At 31.6% G+C, this 24953-nt stretch overlaps 1 protein-coding gene across 1 annotated transcript; it reads left to right on the plus strand.

Moving 5' to 3' along the window:
- Window positions 1-13333: 13333 nt before the first annotated feature.
- On the plus strand, window positions 13334-24424 carry LOC111700501 (putative uncharacterized protein DDB_G0292292). Its single transcript, XM_023471433.1, has 14 exons — window positions 13334-13423; window positions 14254-14343; window positions 14774-14922; window positions 15442-15484; window positions 15672-15929; window positions 16425-16516; window positions 17159-17195; window positions 18059-18105; window positions 19296-19362; window positions 20509-20533; window positions 21503-21540; window positions 21636-21816; window positions 22608-22671; window positions 23508-24424. Exons 1-14 carry the CDS (start codon window positions 13375-13377, stop codon window positions 23934-23936), a joined length of 1569 nt encoding a protein of 522 aa, XP_023327201.1. The 5' UTR covers window positions 13334-13374; the 3' UTR covers window positions 23937-24424.
- Window positions 24425-24953: the final 529 nt, after the last annotated feature.

Genomic DNA, 24953 nt, shown 5'->3' on the forward strand with positions numbered 1-24953 from the left:
GAAGATCAATGCTTGATCTCTGCAGGAGACATGAAGCTCACTGCTTGATCTCTGCAGGAGACATGAAGATCAATGCTTGATCTCTGCAGGAGACATGAAGATCAATGCTTGATCTCTGCAGCAGAAATGAAGATAACTGCTTGATCTCTGCAGCAGACATGAAGATCAATGCTTGATCTCTGCAGGAGACATGAAGATCAATGCTTGATCTCTGCAGAAAACATGAAGATCAATGCTTGATCTCTGCAGCAGACATGAAGATCAATGCTTGATCTCTGCAGCAGACATGAAGATCAATGCTTGATTCCAAGATTAACAAATCACAAAAAAAAGTTTTAACTTTTGGGCTTTTTGTCTAGAACAGATGAAACTACAATTTCGATTTGTACAGGGAGTAAAAACGGTATTATCTTATAGATTTGTACAAGGAGTAAAAACGGTATTATCGTATAGATTTTGGACAAAAGATTGAAAATTTTAATGCCCAAAATCCGTAGCAAACAAAAATTTAGAAACTTTGTCCATGGCGGGTACCGCTTCTATTTGCGTATAAAATCTAGAAAGTTTGCACTGAAGATAAGTCTCCCACATTAATCAAAATTAAGACATAAATCATCATTAAAGGGACTGATTTCAAGTGACCCTCCATGCAAAGGTGGCAATGTCCGATTCACATTGGTACCGAAATCTTTGTCTGATCAATTATGAATTAGATATCAACTTGAAAATTTTTTAAAACTGATTATTTTCAATTGTGGTTTCCCCAATAATGACTTACAGGGACTGTAAAAGGAAAATGGAAGGCCGGGGTTTATGCTGGAACCTATTAACTTCAGGAAGGAGTTGATCGAGGCCTATAAGGGCCGGTTCTGTCTGATGTTCTTGTCTCGAGAAATTGATATAAAATTATGTTAAAGTTATACCAAAAAAGTGACCAGAACTTCCACCAATTGCAGTGCAGTTTCACGAAGTTCTTAGGTTTTAGTCAATACCCCTTTTATTTTTTATTAAATACTTTTAAACCTAGAAGAGTCGACAATATATTCCACATTATTGATCAAATAAAGGGTTGAAGGGCACCGTTGTGAATCAGACGTTACGATCTTGGCAATATACAGATTCACTTGAAATTACGGTTTGGGGTCATTTCATTGATTGGACATTTCATAATTAAGACATTTCATAGATAGGACATTTCATAGATAGAACATTTCATAGACAGGACATTTCATAGATAAGACATTTCATAGATAAGACATTTCATAGATAGGACATTTCATAGATAGGACATTTCATAGATAGGACATTTCATAGACAGGACATTTCATAGATAGGACATTTCTTAGATAGGACATTTCATAGAGAGGACATTTCATAGACAGGACATTTCATAGCTAGGACATTTCATAGATAAGACATTTCATAGATAGGACATTTCATAGACAGGACATTTCATAGCTAGGAAATTTCATAGATAAGACATTTCATGGATAGGACATTTCATAGAAGACATTTCAAAGATACAAATCATAGATAGGACATTTCATAGAATTTTGTCACTTTTCTTTACTCGTCTTTACTGCATTAATTGCTTTTACAGAAATGCCGCAGTTCAAAAATTGCGATTTGTGAATGTCATGTTTGATATAAGGTTAACAGTTACTCTATAATTTACAAATAAATGATAAAGATAATATCGACTAAATAAATCTGGGAAACACTGAAGTTCAACAAAAGATTATAAATAAACAATTAAAAAATGATACTACTGTATCCTAGACTCATGAAAGCCGGAGCTCTCGTGGCGGATCTTCCACCGTTCATTCGTCCTGATCAAGATCACTCTTGTGATCCTTCGTAATTACTGATCCATATTCCGTCTTTAGCCCACTCCCTGCAGCTCCTGCATTATTCATGGCCTGGATTTCAAGCTGGTGTGCATCCCGTATTGGATGAATTAAATCTCTTATTCCTGGTGTTAACGGTGGATTGCTTTTCCACGAGGATAAATATACATACATGATACAGATGAGGAGACCTGTAATCCGTCCCACTGCTCCCTACATGATATTGATGAGGAGACCTGTAATCCGTCCCACTGCTCCCTACATGATATTGATGAGGAGACCTGTAATTCGTCCCACTGCTCCCTACATGATACAGATGAGGAGACCTGTAATCTGTCCCACTGCTCCCTACATGATACAGATGAGGAGACCTGTAATCCGTCCCACTGCTCCCTACATGATATTGATAAGGAGACCTGTAATCCGTCCCACTGCTCCCTACATGATACAGATGAGGAGACCTGTAATCCGTCCCACTGCTCCCAACATGATATTGATGAGAAGACTCGTCATCTGTCCTACTGTTAATGTTTCCTACAGTTTATGTAAAAGTAAGCTTTTTCTTCATGCTTACAATAATTCAATTAATCGTTACGATCAAATATTTTCTACTTTGCAAATAGGTATTCATTTTATTACTTTTTTGGATTTTTATTCCGAGGATAATAGTTTAAATAATCAAAAACAATCATCACAAAAAAATTATCAATTTGTTCAAAATATGTACTCTTATGCATGATCATAAAATACGTGAAATTAAATATTTGTTAAATTCTACTTTGAATCTCTGTCTCTCTGAATTTTTATATCTTTGAAATTTGTATCTCTGTATTTTCGAACCTCTATACCTCTTTATCTCCGTAAATATCTCTTTATCTCTGTCTCTGCATTTGCAAACTTGTTTATCTATTTATCTCACTTATCCCTGCAATTTTTGAATCCCTGTATCTTTGCATTTCTGTATCTTCAAATCTCTGTATCTTTGAATCTCTGTAACTCTGTGTTTTCAAACCTCTAAATCTCTTTCACTCCGTATCTAACTTTGTATTTCTGTGTCTCTGCATTTTCAAACCTGTGTATGTACTATGTAGTTAACTCCGTAACTTTGTATTATTGTATCTCTGTATCTCTGTATCTCATTATTATCTCTAGCTCCATTCTATTCCAAACCTCGTTGTGAATTATCTTTTACTTTAACCATATTCATACTAAGGGGGTCATTATGTCATGTGATCCCCCCCCCCCCACGTTTATTTTGGGTAGTCAGTCGGTATAGGGTTAAGGTGTGGCGATGCATCAACAGAGAAAGGGTCGAGGGGTAGGCAGCAACGGAAAGTGTAGCAAATATTACGAAATTCTTTGTTTTTATATCAAAAAAAGTTAGTACACAAAGTTAGTTGCCTACAAAATATGAGCCTTTAATGACGACCAGATATTCTTAAGATATGACAATCTGAAATCTGAATTTTGGGATGTGCACTCATTATAAACTGACTAATTCGACAATTAAAAATACAAGGTTATGCAAGGAACCATAAATGTAAGAAAAGTTTCATACTTTATGAGTAACCCTGTAGATCAGGTTTCTGGAGCCAGTTCTGTAAGCTTGATCTCGATATCCACTGTGGGGTGTTTTAATGCGGACTATCGAGTATTAAGATTAAATTAACTAACAACTTAACTATGAAGTATTCTCTTTAGAAGGCTAAAAATTTTCTCTCCTTGTATTAACAATGAATTTAGACAAATCCTTAGTCTTTGTCATTGTCAGGTGTTACTTTTTAAACGTAGTTTCCTTTTAATTTTGTATTTTCCAGGGGGGGGGGGGGCAGGGCCCCGCCTGGAACTCCCAGGGGGGAAAGAGGACTACTGCCCCCCTAGGTACACCACTGTGCGGCCCCCCTCTCGTACGCCAATGATGGTAGAATCATATTTTTTTTCGGATCTTTTTACAGTTTGTGCCATGTTACATATTTATACCGCCAAAAATAAGACTTTAACGAGGACTTTTAAACTAATAATTATTTTTTCAAATTTCATTTTTTATGGAAAACACTGTATTCAGATAAAGATAATCAAACAAATATCCCCCTCCCCCCGTGATTTCACCTGCACAACATGAACCTATGGAAAACTGCAGTTACAAAGAATGCGCAGTTTTCACAGAACGCATCCCGGAATATGAAAGCGTGAACTAATGCATTTTCCTCTCACAGTTAGAGATCATCATCGAAAATGTTTTAATACATAATCATAATATTCCCCGTTTTTTTTTACTTTCTTTGTGATGCATTTGATATCAGAAAAATTAAAACCGACTTTCAAGTCGTCTCTCAATTTTGAAGATAAAAAGGTAGACCACATTTTGAAAATCTCAGGCGTATTGTTTAAGTTGGAATACTGAAATAATTGTGTTCATGAAAATGCCGCATTGTCGAAGATGATATGAAAGTTGTCACTGAATGTTTATTGGGACACCTTGTACATTAACTTCCATTATACTACAGTATATTAAAGATTACGCAGTATACACTTTACGCATCAGCTGGAATTTGAAAGCATAAAATAATGCATTTTATCTCACAATTAAAATGTTTCAATTATGATTATTTTTGTTTCCTATTTCTCGCATGAGTTAAACAGTACGTATTAAATAATTACTAAATATTTTATGAAACTATTGTGTACTTTATTCATAGAGAATAGAATATATATTAGAGTGGAATTTGCTAGAAAAAAGTGTAAAACGGCCATTTTGTTGTACTGTTTCCATACTGCAGGTGTACTTCACATATTTGTGCTACATAACCTTTTGGGCCCTGGAATATCATTTTATAGAAAATCTAAAATTAATATTAAAAGAAACCCAAATTATGAAATAGGCTGGTTTCATAATAGACCAATGATCATTTCACATAGTCTCTATGCCTTTCACTTTACAAACGATGATTTTCTGTTTTAACTATAAATTAAATGATGTTTTTTTATTCACCTAATTCATTATAAAGTTTATTTAACAGCTTTAAAAAATTTGAAATTTAAATGGATAGTCTAGGGAACATACTGTTATTAATGTACTCTACTGCATATAATTTGTGAACATTTACATGATTTGTAAACTTTGAACTCCCTTTCAGGCTGAAAGGGACTGACAAAATTCATACCGAGAGATTCTCTAAATTCCCCTATAATATGTATTCTATTCTCTTTGACTTTATCAATGCTCAGCTGATAGTCAACTAAATTTTATAGCTAAAATATAAAATAAGCTAAATTGTTAAATAAGCTTTATATCATATCTGGTGCTAACGTGCATAATGTCTATACAAATTATGAATTAAAATGGCGTGAGCCAATTTCCGATGAAAAAAAAACTTCTATCAAAAACTTTTTAAGCCACAAACCAACGTAGTCGCCGCACAGTGGTACAGAACATATGAGAAAAATTTGCAAAACTATATACGCATTTGTAATATGCAAGTTACACTTGTAATTAGAGGTTTTTAGGGGCAAGGATTTCAAATCTGATCTCAAATTTGCGAAAAGGGCATGAATATAGCACGTGCGTGCGCGTTTTTCAGAAAAAACATCAAAAAAGCACCATGCATATCAAATTAAATGTTTTTTTTGGTCAAGGAACGCAAATATGAAGTTCAAACATCCGTTTCTGTGTGCGTTGCGCGCGGGTGCATTAGAATTTCATTTTTAACAATAAAAGCATGTATACATCAAAATATACGTTTTTTGGGTTAATAAATTCAATTATGAAGCTGAGATGGCTGTGTCTAAATGTGTTTGGCAAAAAATCAATAGTTTGCAAAGTTACAGATAAATTCTCCTGCTTATTTCGAAGTCATTGAAAACTTCACTTTAATTAGAGACTTTACTTCTGATCCAAACATTGAATGAAAAGTGTTTGAAGTCCTTTCATCATTCACAAAAAAAGGAATATTTCTTTGTAGGTTGACATTGTTATTGATCAAACCAACAGCTGACTTTTAAATCTAGTAAACCTTAATATGAAGTTTATAAATTCATGTTTATTTCAAAATCTTGAATTAAAGTTTTTCTCGAATGTGTCATGAATTTGTGTTTATTCTTGAATTTGATGCAAGTAAAAACAAAACTGAGATAAATTCGATTGGATAATGATGGTCGCGGTGATATGTAAGAAATGATATAATATCATGTTTTTTATGTTTATTCTTGAAATAATATGATTAAAGCAAATAAATTAGCGTAAAAATCACAAAACCTCTCACACGCTCATATCTTTACCAAGTCTGTTATTTTTGATAACTACAATCACAGGAGCAAGTAGGTGCAACAAATCTTTATTCAAACCATTTCTATGATACTAACTTCATCTTTTGTGATAAGTCTGGGTGGTCACAAAGTAATTAATTCTAAAAATGTTGAATATAGTCTTCATGACTATTTTTAACTAAAATGTTAACCAAAAAATCTTTAATTTCTAACAAAAACTTCAGGGGTTATGACAAAAAGTATATCTGTAGGAGGGGGAAAAGAAAAAATATTTTGACATTAAATGCATATTTTTACCAATTAGGACGTTTAAAATCGAAATTTAGTAAAAAAACAGTGTAAAAAATGAAAGTAAAAAAAGTAGGTTTTGCAAGCTAGTTGTAGGACCACTGTGCGCGCGGCTTTAAATAGTAAGAGTTGCCCAAAAATGTAGGTTTAATATTACGTTTCGAATTTATGCTTTGGTTTGAAGGCAGTATAAAGACGAATAATATGTTATGTTTTTTTTTGGAAAAAACTTGTGGAATTCTCTGCTCTGAGAACTCATCATTATGTAGAAGTTTACTTATATAATAATTAAGAATTTTTCTTTCGTATTTTTTTCGCAAAGTATTTTTGCATTCCCCCCCCCCCAAATTTTCGCATTTAATTCTTTCGCGTTTTTTACGAAATATTCGCAATTTTGATTTCGCAATATTTTGCATTTTTTTGCGATTAGCAGATTAAAGCGAAATTATATAGCTTATCCGACCGAAAAATTTTGCTCATCCGACTTAAAAATATTTCTAATACGACTTAAAAATATTTCTCATCCGACCAAAAAAAAATTGCTCATCCAACCTAAAATATTGCTCATCTGGCCTAAAATTGATGCTTTACCAATCTGAGATGTATTCCCAACTGACCTAAAATTGTTACTTTAACCGACCTAAAATATTCATAATCAACCTAAATATAATGGGACATTTCGCTAATCGAACCTACAGATTTTTAGGTCGGAAAAACGTTGGAAACTCATAGGTTCGTTTCCTCTAGATTCGATTCGAGCGGGTGAAATATCGATTGCACTATGGAGTGATTGGACAAACGAACATTCGTACTAACGTTCATTCAGACTGACGTTCATTCGTAATATAGTGCAAATGAACGCATAATTGTTCGATCAAACTAAAATCCACGTGGAAGGTTTTTGAGCACATGGAGATAAATCTTTTTTAATTCTGGTGGAATTTGACCCATGTGATTAATAAGCTACATTGAACATATTTTAGTGGGAATGAACAAAAAAGTTTAATTTTACTAAAGCTAAAAGATGGGGATAAAAAGATGTTAGTACAAATGAACATATTTTAGTGCAAATGAACAAAAAATGTTCAATCGAACTAAACTTTAAAGTTCATCATTTTGTCCATAATTTATAATTAGTGCAATTAAACTCTTTTTTGAACAAATTGGAATTTAAGTTTCCCTCTTTTAACGAGAACCATGCCTGATTCACAACGGTACCCTTCCAACCTTGATTTGATCAATACTATGGAACATTTTTCGCCTGTCTAGCTTCTATTCTGACTATTTCAACTATTGTCTCTGATGCAGAAGCCTAATATCTCATGCATTGCATTCTTGATTCAACCTAACTTTCAAGGGTATCCAATAAATCGGACATGCCATCTCTAGAATTGAGATTCATTATAATAAAGATAATCCTCTATTCTCAATATAGAATATAATAACAAGGTTTGGCTTCTTAATAGATCTTGACCTGTCTCAAGTCTTCAATTGAATGCCTTTAGGATTCAAGTTTCCTTCCTTTTGTCAGGTATAATTAAATAATAAAATTTATATATATCCGCAATTCAATCACATAAATATATTCCATTATTTCATATCATTATTCCATTCTGCAACTTCCTATGCAAATACAAAACAAAAGATTATTGATAATTGTTTTTTACAAACTCCACATTTTAGTCTCACATTTCAAGTTAAACATTAAAAACTAAAAGCATCTTAAAATCAGCCCTTAAAAAAATCTATACATAGTTTATATAAAAGTATAACTTGGAAAATATAGAATTAAAAGATAAATATCAGAGTAAAAACAGAAAGCACAATCAACGCCATAACTGTCAATCTTAAGGAAAGATTACACCTAGGCTGAGAATAGATTAAATGATAAAAATTCCCATTTTACTACACATCCACCGTTCCTTTAACTTTACTACACATCCACCGTTCCTTTAACTTTACTACACATCCACCGTTCCTTTAACTTTACTACACATCCAACGTTCCTTTAACTTTACTACACATCCACCGTTCCTTTAATTTTACTACACACCCACCGTTCCTTTAATTTTACTACACATTCACTGTTCCTTTAACTTTACTACACATCCACCGTTCCTTTAATTTTACAACACATCCACCGTTCCTTTAACTTTACTACATATCCACCGTTCATTTAATTTTACTACACATCCACCGTTCCTTTAACTTTACTACACATTCACCGTTCCTTTAACTTTAACCAGTCTTGTTTGAATAAATTTCTTCACTTTCTCCAATTTAGATGGGTTTCAAAAAGCATGAGCCTTCAAGATAAATTATTTCTTTAAAATTGTTTACTGTTAAAGATCACTATGAACTATACAGCGGGAGAAGGTAAAATTCATGCTGAATTACTTTGTGACTTTGGACTGCCTCTGGTTTTGAATTGACGCAAATTTATTTGATCAAATTTGAGAAATTCAAAACTAGGTCTTCTATACAAGGTGTTATTTTTGAAACGATATAAGATTTAAATCTTAATTTCAATCAAAAGTATAATTTTCTTTAGTTCGACGTTACACTAAATATAAAATTATGCTAATGAATTTTGATAGGAGAACGTAGAAACAAATATCTATTACAAAAGGTTTATGATTTCTGGATTTCCCTGCAAATCCTATTTTTTAGTCGCTTTCGGATTTGCAGAGATTCGTCGAACTGCAATAATTTGCAATAATTTGGCAATATTATTGGAAGAATCAGTTTCACTATTAGAGGCAGTGCATATTTTGGCAGTGAGGGATTCTGACATTATGCACGTTCAGGAGATATCATTTTCTTCATAATTACGAACATTTAGTTCGAAATTACGAACATTTAGTTCGAAATTACGAACATTTAGTTCGAAATTACGAATATTTTGTTCGAAATTACGAACATTTTGTTAAAAGTAACGAACATTTCGTTTAAAATTACGATTATTTTGTTCAAAATTACGAACATTTTGCTCAAACTTACGAACATTTTGTTTAAAAACATTTTGTTTAAAATTATGAACATTGTGTTCAAAATTACGAACATTGTGTTCAAAATTACGAATACTTTTTGCTCAAAATTACGAAGAGAATGTTACTGATGTAAAATTTGAGAGATTTCCTAAACCATATCTTGCGTACATTCTGTCTTTTTATTATTTGCCGCTAAGCGGTAATTATTTTAAAACGAAACGTTCTTATCGTTAACGGTATTTTCCGTTTTTCTTTAAAGCTAAAGTTTCTTAACGATCTCATTATTATTAACGGCATTAACTGCAGATATCTTAGAAATCGTTAATGGTGCTAGGCCTTTGACAAGCCTTTAACGAGCCGATAACGATTATTTTATGCAAAAAAAAAATGAAGACAGGATTTAAAAGCATCGAAACACGTAAAGCACATCACATCCATAAAATTCTACAGTTTGACATACAAGTACGTGAGGGAGAAAATCAGAAGACAGCGTTTAGAAACAACAAAAATTATCTTTCATTTTTTGAAAATTTCTTGCAATTTTAAGCAGAAATAAAACGAAAATTGCCGTTTTTCATAACACATCCATTTCGGGTTTTTTTTTACAGTTTATTCTTCATAAACGGCTATTTCCGTTTTTTAAAGATTTAAAAAATTAACGGCTTTCCAGTTTTTTAACGGACTTTCAAAAACTTCAGTTTCCATAACGGAACTTTGCCCAGCCCTACCCTGAACAAAGGTATTCTAGAAAACTTAACATATATCTATAAATTTGTCGTTGCCATTATTGAATGGAGGGAATACTAAAAGTTACGCTTACAGTCCCTTTATGTCTCAGCTTTCAAGAGTTCTGATACATCTTTGCGTGAGCGCTTGAACCATTTCATATATTGAGATTTTGTTCATAATTGTTTAATTCGATAAAAAAGTAAATCGTTTTTTAGAACATAATTTTCACGTGTACAGTGTACTTTTCTTAACTATTTAACTTTCAAACAAACTCCTTAAATTATGCCTACATACTAAGTTACAAAAATTTCCTTTATATGAGAAAAAACGTTTTGAAATTTGATAATTTTTGTTTAAAACAGACTTACAATACGACACACAGCCGGTCACAAAAATTCAAAAACTTAAAAAAAATTAAACATTAAACGATAAAACAATGAATAGTTGAACAAACTTAAATTTTTAGAAAATTTTAGACTTTTAGAAGGCACCAAAAAATCTGCGAAAATTCCAACTGCAGTAATCTGTAAAAATTAAATTTAAAATTAAAAAACACGAACCCAAAATTTTTTTTCGACGATATAATTCTTTGGTCCGTTTTGTATATCTTCTATCAGTGTTACATTCGTCATAGGGAAAGTAAAATTTGTAAAGGCATTAAGTCTCTGCACATTTTCTACTCCCCATATCCTTATATCCTGATAGTGTGAACCGTTGATATTACTTAAAATTATTTTAAACAGAATTCAAAGTTTAAAATATCTATAAGGTCTTCGACAAAGATATAAGAACAAGAAAAGATTAAGCTCCAAATTAACTTTCATTTGCCAAAGTCTTGCACTTGTGCAGTGTGCACAGCACATACGTCTCACAATAGAAGGACTTATAATTCATTTAGTGTACTTAATCTAGCTGCCTAAAAATCGGTCTGTTACTTCAGATGAACAAAACTTTTTAGTGACAGAAAGTAGTGATAAAAAGTAAAAAAAAACATCACAATTAAATTATTTCTCCTCTAGGCTCCCTAAAATGTCACTGCTTTCAATTATTTCTATTATTATTCATAAATGTTTAATATTAGTTAGTTAATGGATATTTTTTATCCAATTAAGTCTAAAAACTATCTATAATAATACATATTATATATTATGTCATTCAATCATTAAATTGTAATAGGTAATGTACGTCTGCACCAAAAAACTACAAATTAGGAAAATTATTTTTAAGTACTACATTTATTTGTGAACTTATGACTAATTGTTAAACTGCATATGCTCTCAATCATAACATCTTTTATTGAAGAGCTTTTGAGATAATTGTTTTGAATTTCAAATATATAACTAGATAAATTATCTTTGCTCATTTTGAGATAATTGTTTTGAATTTCAAATATGTAACTAGATAAATTATCTTTGCTCATTTTGAGATAATTGTTTTGAATTTCAAATATGTAACTAGATAAATTATCTTTGCTCATTTTGAGATAATTGTTTTGAATTTCAAATATGTAACCAGATAATTTATCTTTGCTCATTTTGAGACAATTGTTTTGAATTTCAATTATGTAACTAGATAAATTAGCTTTGCTCATTTTGAGATAATTGTTTTGAATTTCAAATATGTAACCAGATAAATTATCTTTTGCTCATACTTCAAGGGCGTATACAGAAATAAATCTATGGGGGGGGGCGAAAGCCCAAATTTTTTTTGCCCCCCCCCCTAGGAGGGGGGGGGCAATATTTGAACTGTAAATTCAAAACATCAGGCATAAGTATGTATATAAGATACTCTAAAGGTTCACATACAGTCCAATTAAATAAATAAATAAATAAATATTTTATTAGGCACATAATTATATATTTACAAGGGTTAAAAACACATTGATGAATTCTATGATTAGTACAGTGCCGGGAAACCCGGAGAGCTCATATTTGGCTGTCTGGTCCAGGTCCCTGAAAACTTTAGATTTATGCGGCGTATGATACGATGAAAGTAAAAAAATGAAGGAGAGGTGAATATTTCTGTTAGGGTTCTGTGTAGGTCCGATCATGAGAGCCCAAGTAAACCTGGAGAATAGACAACAAAGCAATATATTATAAGAAGGTATTGTACTTAGACCCTGGGTACAAGCAAACTAAACAGTGCATAAGTAACAGTTACAATCTATGCTTTAACTTTCATCAAGTTTGTGTAGAAAATAAGATTTTAAATTACTGGAAAACGTTGAGCTGTTAACAATGCTATTTTTAAACACTGGTTTAAATTTATTCCATAAATTCGGAAAATAAAAAAGAGGATGTGATTTTAAATACTGGTAATTTAATCGTGGAATTGCAAAGTCTTCGCCATTTCTTAGCATATATTGGGGGTCTGTATCCCTGTTCAAACTCCATGAGTTATATTAAATGATGATGGCAGACGATTTAACCTATATTCGTACATAAAACAGAGGGCATTAACTTGTATTAAATCTTGGAAAGGGACTATGGCAGTTTTTAAAAAAAGTGGGGCAGTGTGAGAATTATAACTCTTATTGCAGACTAGACGTACAGATTTTTTTTGTTGGGTCTGAACTCTAATAAGATCCTTTTTAGAAAGAAGAGAAAATATGTTACTGCAATAATTAAGATGGGAGTGAATTTGCGCAAAATAAATAAGCTTAAGACAACTCATATAAAGTAAATTTTTAACCTGGCTTAGACAATAGATAAACCTTGAGATTTTTAAACAGATAGAGTTAACATGGGAGCGTAGTTTAAGTTTTTCGTCTAAAAGAACCCCAAGAACCCGTACAGACTTTTCTATCCCTGATAGCGCCCATCCGATTAGGATGAATGTTAATTCTAGATAGATTTTTCATTCGAAATTCTGTCATTGTGTTGTGGCTCTGGTCCACGTCTCCACGTCTCCAATCTTCTAAGTGCACTGAATGAACAGCAAACTAATTTTTCTATGTTCTTCACTCTAGAGTTTAAGATTTGAAAAGTGTGAAAGCTCTTAATTTTAGTGGGGGGGGGGTCTACGCCCCACCCTTTACAGGTCTAGGGTGGGGCACTGCCCCTCTGTATACGCCCTTGTCATACTTCAAAACTATAGGAGCGAGGTCTCAAAAGTTGTACCAGTACAGCTGAAAGAATTTTACTTTTTTTCCTTGCTAATTTTTTTTTTTTTTTTATCGAATTGCTTGTAGGTAAAGAGCACCCTTGCCATATACATACATATGCTGTGCTACTTTTTAATTGCAGATTTGAACAATGTTTACAAGAGTTCTAATTGTCGCCTCCGTAATTCAACATAGTTTAAGTATGGTTACTTTTTAATCCTTATTGGCCGTTTTCTACAATGTTATTTTAGTTTGAGGGGGGGGGGCACAAAGAGGTAGGGGTTAGAAATATTGAGTTTACACCATAACCTTCTTATTCGAGTCAAATAAGGCTCGGTCGCTTGAGTAATTTTTTTGTGAGAAGTCTCTCAGTCATCGTAATGTTATTGATGTGTTAAAGTTCTGAAATATGGTAATTTCCGTGAAAACTCTTTAATTGGGTAATTAATACAAGAAATACAAGAAGCAGAGACCAAACCAATACTTTGGCGGGCTTGTGGCGCCCCTACATCTTTGATTTCATTTTCTGAATATAACAGAAATGCCAGAATAAAAACGCAGTAAATGGATCTGTAATCTGTAATCTGTAATTATATGTTCGTAAAAAATTTAGTCTCTGCTACAAACTCTGGTTTTCTAATCCTTGCATCTTTGCAACCCAATGTCGTAGACCCTAGATACTTCAAACTATGAATTCTGTCAGAATAAATAAGCTAAGATTAGAATATCAAAGGTTTACACCATCAGTTTGCAAAGATATAGGGATGCAAACATTTGATTTTATTGCAAAGATCCAATTCCTTTGCACTTAAGAAAGCTGGGGTTAAAACACTTAAAATTCACAAAAAGGATTTCATTATTTGGCGTACCGTCCCATGAAGCATTACAAAGTTGGTATTTTTATTGTACAGTTTGCTCTAGCTAATTGAGAGTTTATAAGTGAAAGGTGTAATTTTAGTTAAGGGAAGAATTTGTTTTCAGAAGTATTTGCAATTTTGAGCGAACACCGTCTTTGAACATTTTACTTCAGTTAATACCTCTGCAGCGTTTCTGAGTGGAATTAAAACAACAGACCAAGCGATAGAAGAACAGGCTGAAATACCAGAATCAGAAGACCTAAGTAAACACAAAGGAATTGAGTTTTGCCACAAACTAAAATTTTCAAATCCCTTTATCTTTGCAACCTGACAGCATGCAACTTTGATATTTCAAACTTATTTTATCTAACAGAATTCATAGTTTAAATTATCAAAGGTCTACGACATCGGTTATTAATACTATAGAATTAAAAAATCAGAGCTTGTGGCAAACATTCAGTTTCTTTCAATTTTTATTTTTCCTAAATGAGAAAAATTAAATGAGCATTTCGTTAAGTTTTCAAATCAAAACAACGGAATTTCAAATGAGCTTTTATTTCTTGAGTGGTATGATGACTCAGATGAGATATTCATGATATATCGAAATAAAATTTTTGCTTCCACATTATTGATCAGATATAAAGGTTTAAAGGATAACGATGTGAATCAAGTTCGACATGGCTCAATATTTAGGAATCCACAATTACATGATGAAGCGAGGGTACTTGAAAGAAAAGAAAAAGGGGGAAAGCCAATTTGAGGAAATAAATCAAGAAAAAAGAAGAAAACGAAATCTCATTTTGAAATCTCTTCCTGGGGCATTTCAGGGGATTGTAGCAAAGGTAAGATATACTTATCTAATTTTGAATGTTTCCCATATATGGTAAAACTTGAAATCCTCCAACTGTTCGCAGAAAAATCTGCAATAGTATCCTGAAGATTGCACAAGCACGAAACAAATTGTAGATACGATAAAACATCTTTAAATAGTTGTTGATATTTCTTCAAATTTTTTATTTATAACTATTTGTTAGAATTTTTTAATAAATTTTTTTTAATTTCTCGAAAATTGTTATACTTTAATGAACATTGTTAGAATTTCTTGATAATTGTAAGAGTTTCTTGATAAATTGTTAGAATTTCTTGATGATTTGTTAAAATTTCTTGGTAAAATGGTAGAATTTCTTGAAAAATGATAGAATTTCTTAATAAATTAGCATTGTGAGTATATCGATTCAAATCAGTTTACTTAAGTTTCCAACCAACAAAGTTTCCCATTCATTTTCTATCATAAATTTTAACAAGAACTTAAAAATGTTTTCTGGAATATTTTTTGAAACCTTTAAATTAAATTTGTTTAGGTCCCTATATTCAATATTGGGCGCCCGTTCTCTTTTATCTCAGGTAAATCTAATTTGATAGTTTTTATTTTTAATAAAAATAAACCATTTGCGAATTGCAAAAATGTTGATAACATAAAGTCTAAACTTTTGGCTGAGTACTTCTGTCACTTTATTCAAAGAATTTCAAATAATTTTAGGTCAGCATGAAAGTTTCATCTTTTGTGAACAATTCTGAAATTATTTTTTAGAAAATTCTTTTGTTCTTCAACCTGTCACCCCCACCACAGCTAAATCATCAACAACCTCAAGAACTACAACAACAAGATCAAAAACCTCTTCAACATCTTCAACAACGACAACAACAACGTCTACGCCAACAACCATCTCAACCTCAACAACAACAGCAACAACAACAACACCAACTAGTTTGCCTACAACAACAGTGGATGATGTTTCAAAACCTTCAGAACCAACAACACCAGAACCTGGGGAAACTAATAGTGAAGGTTGGATTAAAGGGAGTGGTCGCGAAACGTTAAAGCCTGATCCCGAATTGAATTTGGGGTTGATCGCTACTAATCTTAATTCTATCTGTTGCGTCTTTAAATAGAAAATAGTTAAAAACAACTCATGCGGAAAAGCGTAGGATCCATACAAAGTTATGGACCGTAGATAATAAAATTGTATTTAAAACTGATCTTTCAGATATTTTAAATTTTAAATGTCGAATTCAATTCGGGCATTATTGTTTAGTTTAAAATGTACTTTTTATGTACTTTTGAGGACGATTTTTTGGCTGCTAGGTGTCTCTCCTGAGTGAAATCTCTAAATTATCGAGAGCAGAGACACCTGGTGGCCAAATAATCTAGATCTGGTAAACTCCTTGCTAATGGGTCATCTTAAATTACGCTAAATATCTTACTAATTTGACACTTATTTACAAACGAATTATATTATTATCGTCGACCTATATAAATATAAAATAATCTCAAATTGTCTAGTTGTAAGACCTGAGGGTGAACTTGAATCTGAGATTCTTATTTATCCTGAACTCATCTTCAGAACTTTAGGAGGCAACAGTGCAGACCTTCAGGTCACAGTGCAAACTATAATTACAAGTTATCTCAATATAATTTTTAAATAATTTTTTGTGACCACCCATTTATAGAGTTGTCCGATTGACCACGGCACCTATGGGCTGACCATATGTCTTGAGTAAACCTTACGCGAATTACGTCTCATATTTTATTTATTAAAATATTTCTTTTCTATGACTCCCGGAAAATACATATTTATAATTTTTAAATTTTAACTATGCAGCTGCCATACAATTATTTATTAAAAATTTCGGAAAAATTCAAGATAATTCCGACTTGAACTGTCAACGGTTTGAAATGGCATCCTCTGATCGGAAATGTTTACAAATGGGGGGTCACGGAAAATTTCGTATACAACCCCTTTAATACATAAAAAAAAGGCAGAAGCCCAACAAAGTTACGCAGTACGCACGCATGCTGGGTTGAATTATAATACATAGAGAGAGCCTGTTCTAGCCGCGGCGCTCGGTTCCTATGCCTGTCCTGGACGCAGCACTCGGTCCAGAAAGTGTATTATTCCACCCTAACTCTAAAATATAAACTAATCTCTCTCATTTCTGTAATTCAACGCGGCAAGCGCGCTTAACTCCTTTAGGCAACTGCCTAAAGTAACATCTTAAATTTGCATTGATTTGTAGAACCTGGTTGAAATCATGTCCCAGTATATACAAAAAGGTGAAGAACATTTTCCCTCTTGTGTTTCTTGAAAGGAATTGAGTCTTTGACACAAATTCAAATTTCAGCAATCATATATCTTGCCGTCCTAATGATGCATAATTTTCAAACTTATATTATTATACCTAACGGAATTCACAGAAATATCTAAACTCTACGACAGATAGGATTGCAAAGATATATAGATTAGAAAATCAGAGTTTGTGATAAAGACTCAAATCATTTCACAATCTTTACTTTCTTTCAACTAACTCTCTGAATTCAAAACCGTATTTTTAACAGTGTAGACAATTATTCTTTGCACTGCACGGCAAGCTAAAGTAAACTTCACGTTAGTGTTAAATCTTATCTGTATTTAATAATAACTCCTCTTATTAAAAATCTATTAAAAAGAACAAAAATGTTTTAATTTCTTTTATGCTACCAGAGGTGAAAACTCTAGAATGGTGGATATCGAGATCAATGCTTGATCTCCTTTTTTTCTTATAATCTCCAGATTAAATAATGCTTGTTCTCCTCTTGTTATTAATCTCCAGATTAGTTAACCCCTTCAGGATTAAGGATATCCCATTCTAAAGTTTTCAGAGCTGAAAACTTTAGAATGGTGGATATCGGGATTAAGGCTTAATCCACTCTTTTTCCTAATCTGCAGATTAAATATGGCTTTTACTCCTTTCATTTTTAATCTTCAGATTAATTAAGAGAGCAAGATTAAGGATATCACATTCTAAAGTTTTCAGCTCAGCTCAGATATAAATTAGATTTTTCATGCTAGTCCGTAAAATCAACACAAAAGGAGCTACGAGGTCACTTCTCCGTCAACAGTGTCTGTAAAATCAATTCAATAATTTTTCTATTTTTAGAGCATGAGGGAAGCCATGGGCTTGAAACTCATAAACCTGAAATTCAGGCAGAAAATAATGAATTTAAAATTAATTTTTCGCCATAAAATTTTATTGTATAATCCTTATATCTTTGCAACCTAGTGTCGTAGATAATCAAAATCTGAATTTAGTTTAACCATATTAAGGTTGAAATATCACAGGTTTACACCACTTGGTGGCAAAGATAAATGGACTAGAAAATTCAAGCTTTTGGCAAAAAAATGTCGGTGCGACCCTTTTTCAGTCAAGAAAATTGTGTGATGTTATTCGAAATTTCAGTACTGAAAAAGCTGTACAGTGTACAAATATAATTACCCTGGGAAAATATATTTTTCTTAATAAATTACCAATTCTCTATAAAAATTGTTTATTTAACCTTACAAAAAAAATATTCAGAATTTTTTTTCGATTAAAAAAATTGGGTCAGCCAGGAGGAGGTCGATTTTTCAATTTTTCCGAAACATATTGATATGATTTTCCGAAACATATGATATGATTTTCCGAAACATATGATATGATTTTCCGAAACATATTGATATGATTTTCCGAAACATTTGATATGATTTTCCGAAACATATTGATATGATTTTCCGAAACATATTGATATGATTTTCCGAAACATATTGATATGATTTTCCGAAACATATTGATATGATTTTCCGAAACATATTGATATGGTTTTCCGAAACATATTGATATGGTTTTCTAAAGTTGGGTCTCTCACCACTGAGTAATAACCAGTTGTTGGTGTTTAGAAATTTTGAAAATCGTTGGATTTAGTCGACTAAAAACAAGGTTTTTTACTATTTTAACATTTTTGAATTCAGTGTTTCGAGGAGGAGTTTTTCCTTCCCGTATCGACATATTTTGAAGACAATTTTGAATTTGAAATTGAGGAGAAAAAAAATTTCATTTTTGTTTTACTTTTTTTCATAGAAACTTTTAAAACACGTGCTGAACACGTGCTAAACACGTGCTAAACCGTGCTGAACACGTGCTAAACACGTGCTGAAAGGATCTGAACATTTTTATTAAAAAGTAATACAGCACAAAGTAACGGTCCCACCTGTAGTTTAAATTTAGAACAACAGTTCGGGCATTTTGGAATACTTTTAAAAGTTCAATGTGAAAAATTAAAAATGTTTTTTTAATGCGGTACAAATTATACATAAAGATTAATTGAAAAATACAAACAAATATTTTCGTATTTTTGTAGAAAACAGATGAAATCGAATTGAATTCAGGTCTCCCTGGCGATCAGATTTCATATTTCGAGAATCCAGGGAACCCATACACAGAGACAGATTCCTCTTAAAGAGAATGTACATGAAATTTCCATTGTCCCCACATTTATCTAGTTACCCGTTAAACCTTCATCAGAATACTTTTGTAAAAGATATTGATCTTTATTATCAATAGAAAATAGAGAAATCAAATTATTGCCGTATTTCACCATGACTGGAAATAATAAATATTTAGCTTAAGAAATCTCATTCAATCTTCATTAGACCAGCAAAAGTTTTAAAGGGTGAAACGGATAAAATGGAGACTAACTAAAAATACGTTTACAATCCCTTTAGATTTGTTTTTAAGAAAACATATTCTTAGTAAAACGAAGCTGGCACATGTTTTTATGGTAAGTTTGAAATTGTCAAGATGTAATGATGATGAGACCTAAATTTCAATATACACAGTGATAACCCAAAAGAGGAATGATTAGACTTATATCTAACAAGTAATAATTAAACAAATTATGTAGATTTGTATAAGCTCTAAAAATATGCTTTAGACATTTTTATTACTAATAACGTTATAGACGACCCAAATCTTTAGGATTTAATGGCGATTTAATCCAGAACATTTATATATATATATTTTTACCAAACTAATTAGTTTACTGAAAACTTGAAAGATTTAATTACCTTTGATATAGTGAACTGTTGTTTCTAATAATTAATGATTAAAGGGAGTGTCAGCGTAATTACAAAGATGCCAATACCCGATTGCAAACAATACCTTTAAAACCCTAATCTGAAAAAAATAAGAAAGGTTTGATCATTTTCTAAGTTTGATAATTCTTATATGTTTTCCTGCAGTAGAAGTGAGTAAGTCACTTTTTTAAGAGAAATCACAATTGAAAATAATTATCTTTTAAAATTATAAACATTGATATCTAATTTATAAACAGATTAAAGGGTATCGTTGTGAATCGGACCTGACCGTCTTTTCATGGAGGATTATTTGAAATACTGTAATTATTTTTTTCATAAAAGCATTGTTTATCAATCTGAACAGTTTACCATATAATATTCAGATTTAAAATTTCTTTTACAATTTTTGTCAATTATGATTTAAAAGGTTTTCAGTATTTGAAGTTAGTTTTTAAACTTCAAATATTGAAAATACAAAAAGTTGTATGGTTTTATCAGAGGTTACAACTCAACCAGATTTTAGGAAAATTTTTATATTTTATTAAGCTAAAAAATGTAAAAAAATTGTTAAAACTTTTTTGTTAATCCTTAAAAGGGGTCTGAACCTATGAATCACCTGGGGAAAGAACGTTCCACGACCTCCCCTCCTTCCTGTAAGAAAAAAGCCTGTAACTCATGATGGTTAGGGTGCCAGGGAGATAAAAAAAATGGCAAAATGTAAAAAAAGTCAGTTATGGGCTGGTTTGAATGTTTTTAAAACACCAACAAGCTTTTCGACCATTGTGTGCCCTACCCTGTACAGATTTTACTAATTTTTAAATTTTTTAAATTTGTTTTCGAGTTAAATGAAATTTGAATTATTTTAAAGAAATTCTTTTTTTTCTTTTTTTTAGTTTATCAAGACTTTTTATTTATTCTTATTTTCATTTCGTTCATTCATCGTTCATAAAAACCCCATTTCGTTTTTTTCAATCGTTTAAAAATAATTTATTATGTTCGTTCTCAATGTTGTCGTTCGTTCCGAAAAAAACAATCGGTTTTTTAGAATCTTTGGGAAAATTTGGTTTATTCAGTAAAAACTATCGTTTTTTTCAAGATCGTTTGAACGATTTTAAATAATTCGCTTTTGTTTTTGTTTTTAAAAACGATAGTCGTTTTTCTAAACGACATCATTATTCATGAAATATTATTAGTATTTGGAAGAGCTTTTCAAAAAGTTACAATTTTATTTATTTTGCAAACCTTTTTTTTGAAATATTAATCTGGATTTTGTTTAGCTATTCAGATTTGGGTCTTCTTTTTAATTTATACTAAAATTTAAATTTTCGGAAATTTCTTTTTTAATTTTTGGAATTAATTGCTTCTTTACCCTAAAAAATTGAAACATTAAACGATAATTTGAATTTAATAAAGTTATTTTCCCTCATTAGAAAATTATTTGATTAGACATTAATCCACTTTTGAAAATTATTTTATCAAAATTTGAAAAAAGTAATCTTGTGTTCACAACTCATGCACCAACAAATCAAGGAAAATGTGAAAAAATCGTATATTCAAGAAGATAATAATTTTTGAATTTATTGTAGAAAAATCAATTTTTAAATTGAATGAGTTTCTCAATTCAGAAGATAATAATATTGCCACTTTTGCTGCTGCTGATGATACTGCTGGTGCTGCTTCTACTACAACTGCTGCTGCTGCTGATGATAAAGATGATAATGATGATATAGATGACATGGATGAAGTAAAGGATAGTAGCAATGACAAAAATAATGGTGGTGATGATGAAAATAAGGAAGATCCAAGGTACAATATTTATTAAAAAAGTTGGGGTTGATTTCCACATAGATTTCATTGTTTATTTGGCGTGCCGTCCCGTTTTGCCCTATGCAGTCTGTCAGTGTACAACTTGCTCTAGCTGGTTAAATTTGGACCGGTACTTCAATTGAACAGGAGTTTCTAGCGTATCAGGCATTACAAAATTAGGGACAAATTTAAATATTTACTTACTTGCTCAGACCTCCGCTGTCGGGGTAAGAATTAAAATGTTTATATTAAAATAAAAAAATTCTAAAACATAACTTTTGCAAAATATTGAAACAATTAAAAGATGACTCGAACTATTAAGGCAAAGACAATTTTGATTTATGGATCTCAGGCGCATCCTGAAGTGATGTAATTTCAAGTTGGCCGATTAAAGCCATGTTTTCTTCTTGAAATTAGATTTTTTAAATTGTGGTTTCTCTGCAAAACCAACTTATAGATTTTTACTACAGAACAAAAGAGTAATTATTAGAATTAACATTTCCTACAGATATTTTCCACACTATTGAGCATTTTCACCGTACCATTGAGCTCAATTTTTTTATGTCAACTCATATGACCCTGCGGTAGATTGTGGATCGTTAAAATTACAAAAATTTGGCCCGGAAAAAAGTTGAAAATGCGCCAATTTTAATAGAAAAATCCACCAAATTTTAACTGATGACTAAAAATTTTCAGACCAACTGTTAAAGAAGGCAAAAAGTGACCTAGAAGTCTCGTCTTGATTATTTTTAAATTGTTGAAAAATCCCATTTATTGATTAATTGATTAAGTTCTGGCAGCTGGTGGCAGGATAAAGAAAATGTAATAGTGCAGCTGGTCCAGGCTTCTAATCAGGTAAAAATATATTACAAATCTATATATTGTCGTTGAATTTGTAACCAATAAACTTCAAAACGGCTGAACCTGTTAGACCGAAATTATTTTATATTTTTTAAAACTTCTAAAAATTTACAATTAAAACAGAAAATTGGCGAAATCTTTCATTCTTATTATATTCCCCAGTCAAAATTTCAGGCCAAATTGTAAAGGGTTGTGGCCGTGTGGCTGACACACAAACAGACGCCCAAACACCAATTACTACTTTTTATAATTCGGAGAGCTTGGGGCAGGTTTGCTCTGGAAACTAAACTTTCACTAAAAAAAGGGTGTGTTCATCTTGGTATTTCAAACCAAGCTATAGAACATATTTAGACTGCACTTCTAGGGTGCGAAGCGCCCCCTATTCTGCTTTTTCATTTTTTATTTCTTAGATTAAAAATTACATTAATATAGACCCAAAAAAGGAAATATGGAGGTCTTGTTGAACAATACTTTTTAAAGGAAGTGAAAACTTGCCACAAATTCGAAATAGCTATAGTCCCTTAATCTTTGCAACCAAATGGTGAAAACTTTTGATTTTTCAAACTCAGACTATTTAATCTAAAAGATTTTATTGTTTGAAAAAAACATTGATATAAAACATTAAGAATGGAATTTAAAGAATTTGAGCTAGGTCCCTAAATTACCTGATTCCGCCCGTTTAAATATTGAATTATCGATTCAAAGTTCAGCTACCTCTCCAAATTATTTTAATGGGTCCCAGGGTGCAAGGATATAGGAATAGTAAAATCAAATTTGTGGCTAGTGACAGTTTTTTAAGGCTCCAGTATCTTTCAATTTGTTTTGTTTAGTTTGGTCGAGAGAATTTTGATGTTGAACTTGAGAATGAGCCGATGAGTGAGAATATTCTTGAAACTTGGTCTTCAGCAGATCCCTACAAACTGTATTTCTTAAACCATATGCAGGCTATTCAGTCCACTAACTGGACCATACCAACAGATATCTTAACCAATGAGAATGTAGCATCTCAATATTACAATGATCAAAACCAGTTTGTTGATTTTTCAGCCAATAAGCATGTTTTAGTTTCTGATCCCACCAATCAGAGCTCGGCTACAGAATATCTGGCCAATGAGGACTCATTTGAATTGCCAAACCAAACCAAAGAACTTGATAGAACTTTAAACCAGTATCACACAAACCTCAGTGTTGATTCTTTCCGAACCCTCCTTGATATTCTTTTAAATTCCAGGGGAAAAGTGACAATTTCAGTCGATTGACAGTCTTAAATATTAACTTATGAATTGTAATAAATTTAGTATTTAAATAAAAAAGTGCATTGTTTTATTGAACTATGAGTTAAGATTTAATCCAGATTAAATACATTGCTACAGACAAAAAATTTGTCTAAATTTCAATAATGATGTGTGTGTGTCCGACTCATAACTTCGAGATTTTGAACTTGTCATTTTAAAACTTTGATAGATATTTTGTGACATAGTGTTTTTAAACTAATGTGTGAGATTTCTATAAATAATGTGGTAGCAAAAAACGACATTAACTAAAGTTTATAATACTTCTATAGGGAACCCTAACCTTCGTCTGCCAGGAGCTCCAATATAATTTTGTGAAACTTTTCAATATAATTTTTTGTTTAAAAGACAGTTCAGTATCCTTGCCATAAACTGTAATCAACTGATGTAATTATGAATTATCATTTTAACATGTATAATTTTCGACTAAATATATGTAATTTGATTTGATTTTATTAACGTATTATATTCACTGTATATGATGTTTTGTAAACCAAATAAGTTTACTATAAGCTTAAAAATAATACTTTCAATTAAATTGATAATTTCATGTTACCATTCATGCAAAGATGGCAATGCATTAATATCCGTGGAAGATACAGTCGTTTTTTTAGGTATAAAAGTGGTGAAATATGTATAATTCCTATATGTTTTCCTGCAGTTGAAAAGCGCAAGTCACTTTTGTAATAAATGCACCTGTGAAAACAATCAGTTTTTATAATTATAGACATTAATATATAATTCAGTCTTGCCAGTTTTTGCAATCTTTTAACTTGGTGATTCGCTTCAAATTAGCCTAACAGTCCCTTTAAGTCTCACAGTCGTCTTCCCATTCCCAATGAACTTCTCAAAGTGTGTATTTAAATATTGTGTACTCTATACTTTCTTTGTATCGGAAATTAAATTACAAACATGTTGGAAATTTAAACAATTTTGATTTTATTCAATTATTTGTAATATATGCAATAAAAATCAAACTTGTAA

The sequence above is a fragment of the Eurytemora carolleeae genome, unplaced genomic scaffold (assembly GCF_000591075.1).
Source record: "Eurytemora carolleeae unplaced genomic scaffold, Eaff_2.0 scaffold394, whole genome shotgun sequence".
Lineage (NCBI taxonomy): Eukaryota > Metazoa > Arthropoda > Copepoda > Calanoida > Temoridae > Eurytemora > Eurytemora carolleeae.

Coding starts and splice junctions, on each gene's coding strand:
- LOC111700501 (XM_023471433.1), top strand. CDS start 13,375: ATGTTTACAAGAGTTCTAATTGTCGCCTCCGTAATTCAACATAGTTTA. Junction 15,930..16,424: donor TGGGGAAACTAATAGTGAAG/GTTGGATTAAAG, acceptor CAAATTGTCTAG/TTGTAAGACCTGAGGGTGAA. Junction 18,106..19,295: donor CTCATAAACCTGAAATTCAG/GCAGAAAATAAT, acceptor GTATTTTTGTAG/AAAACAGATGAAATCGAATT.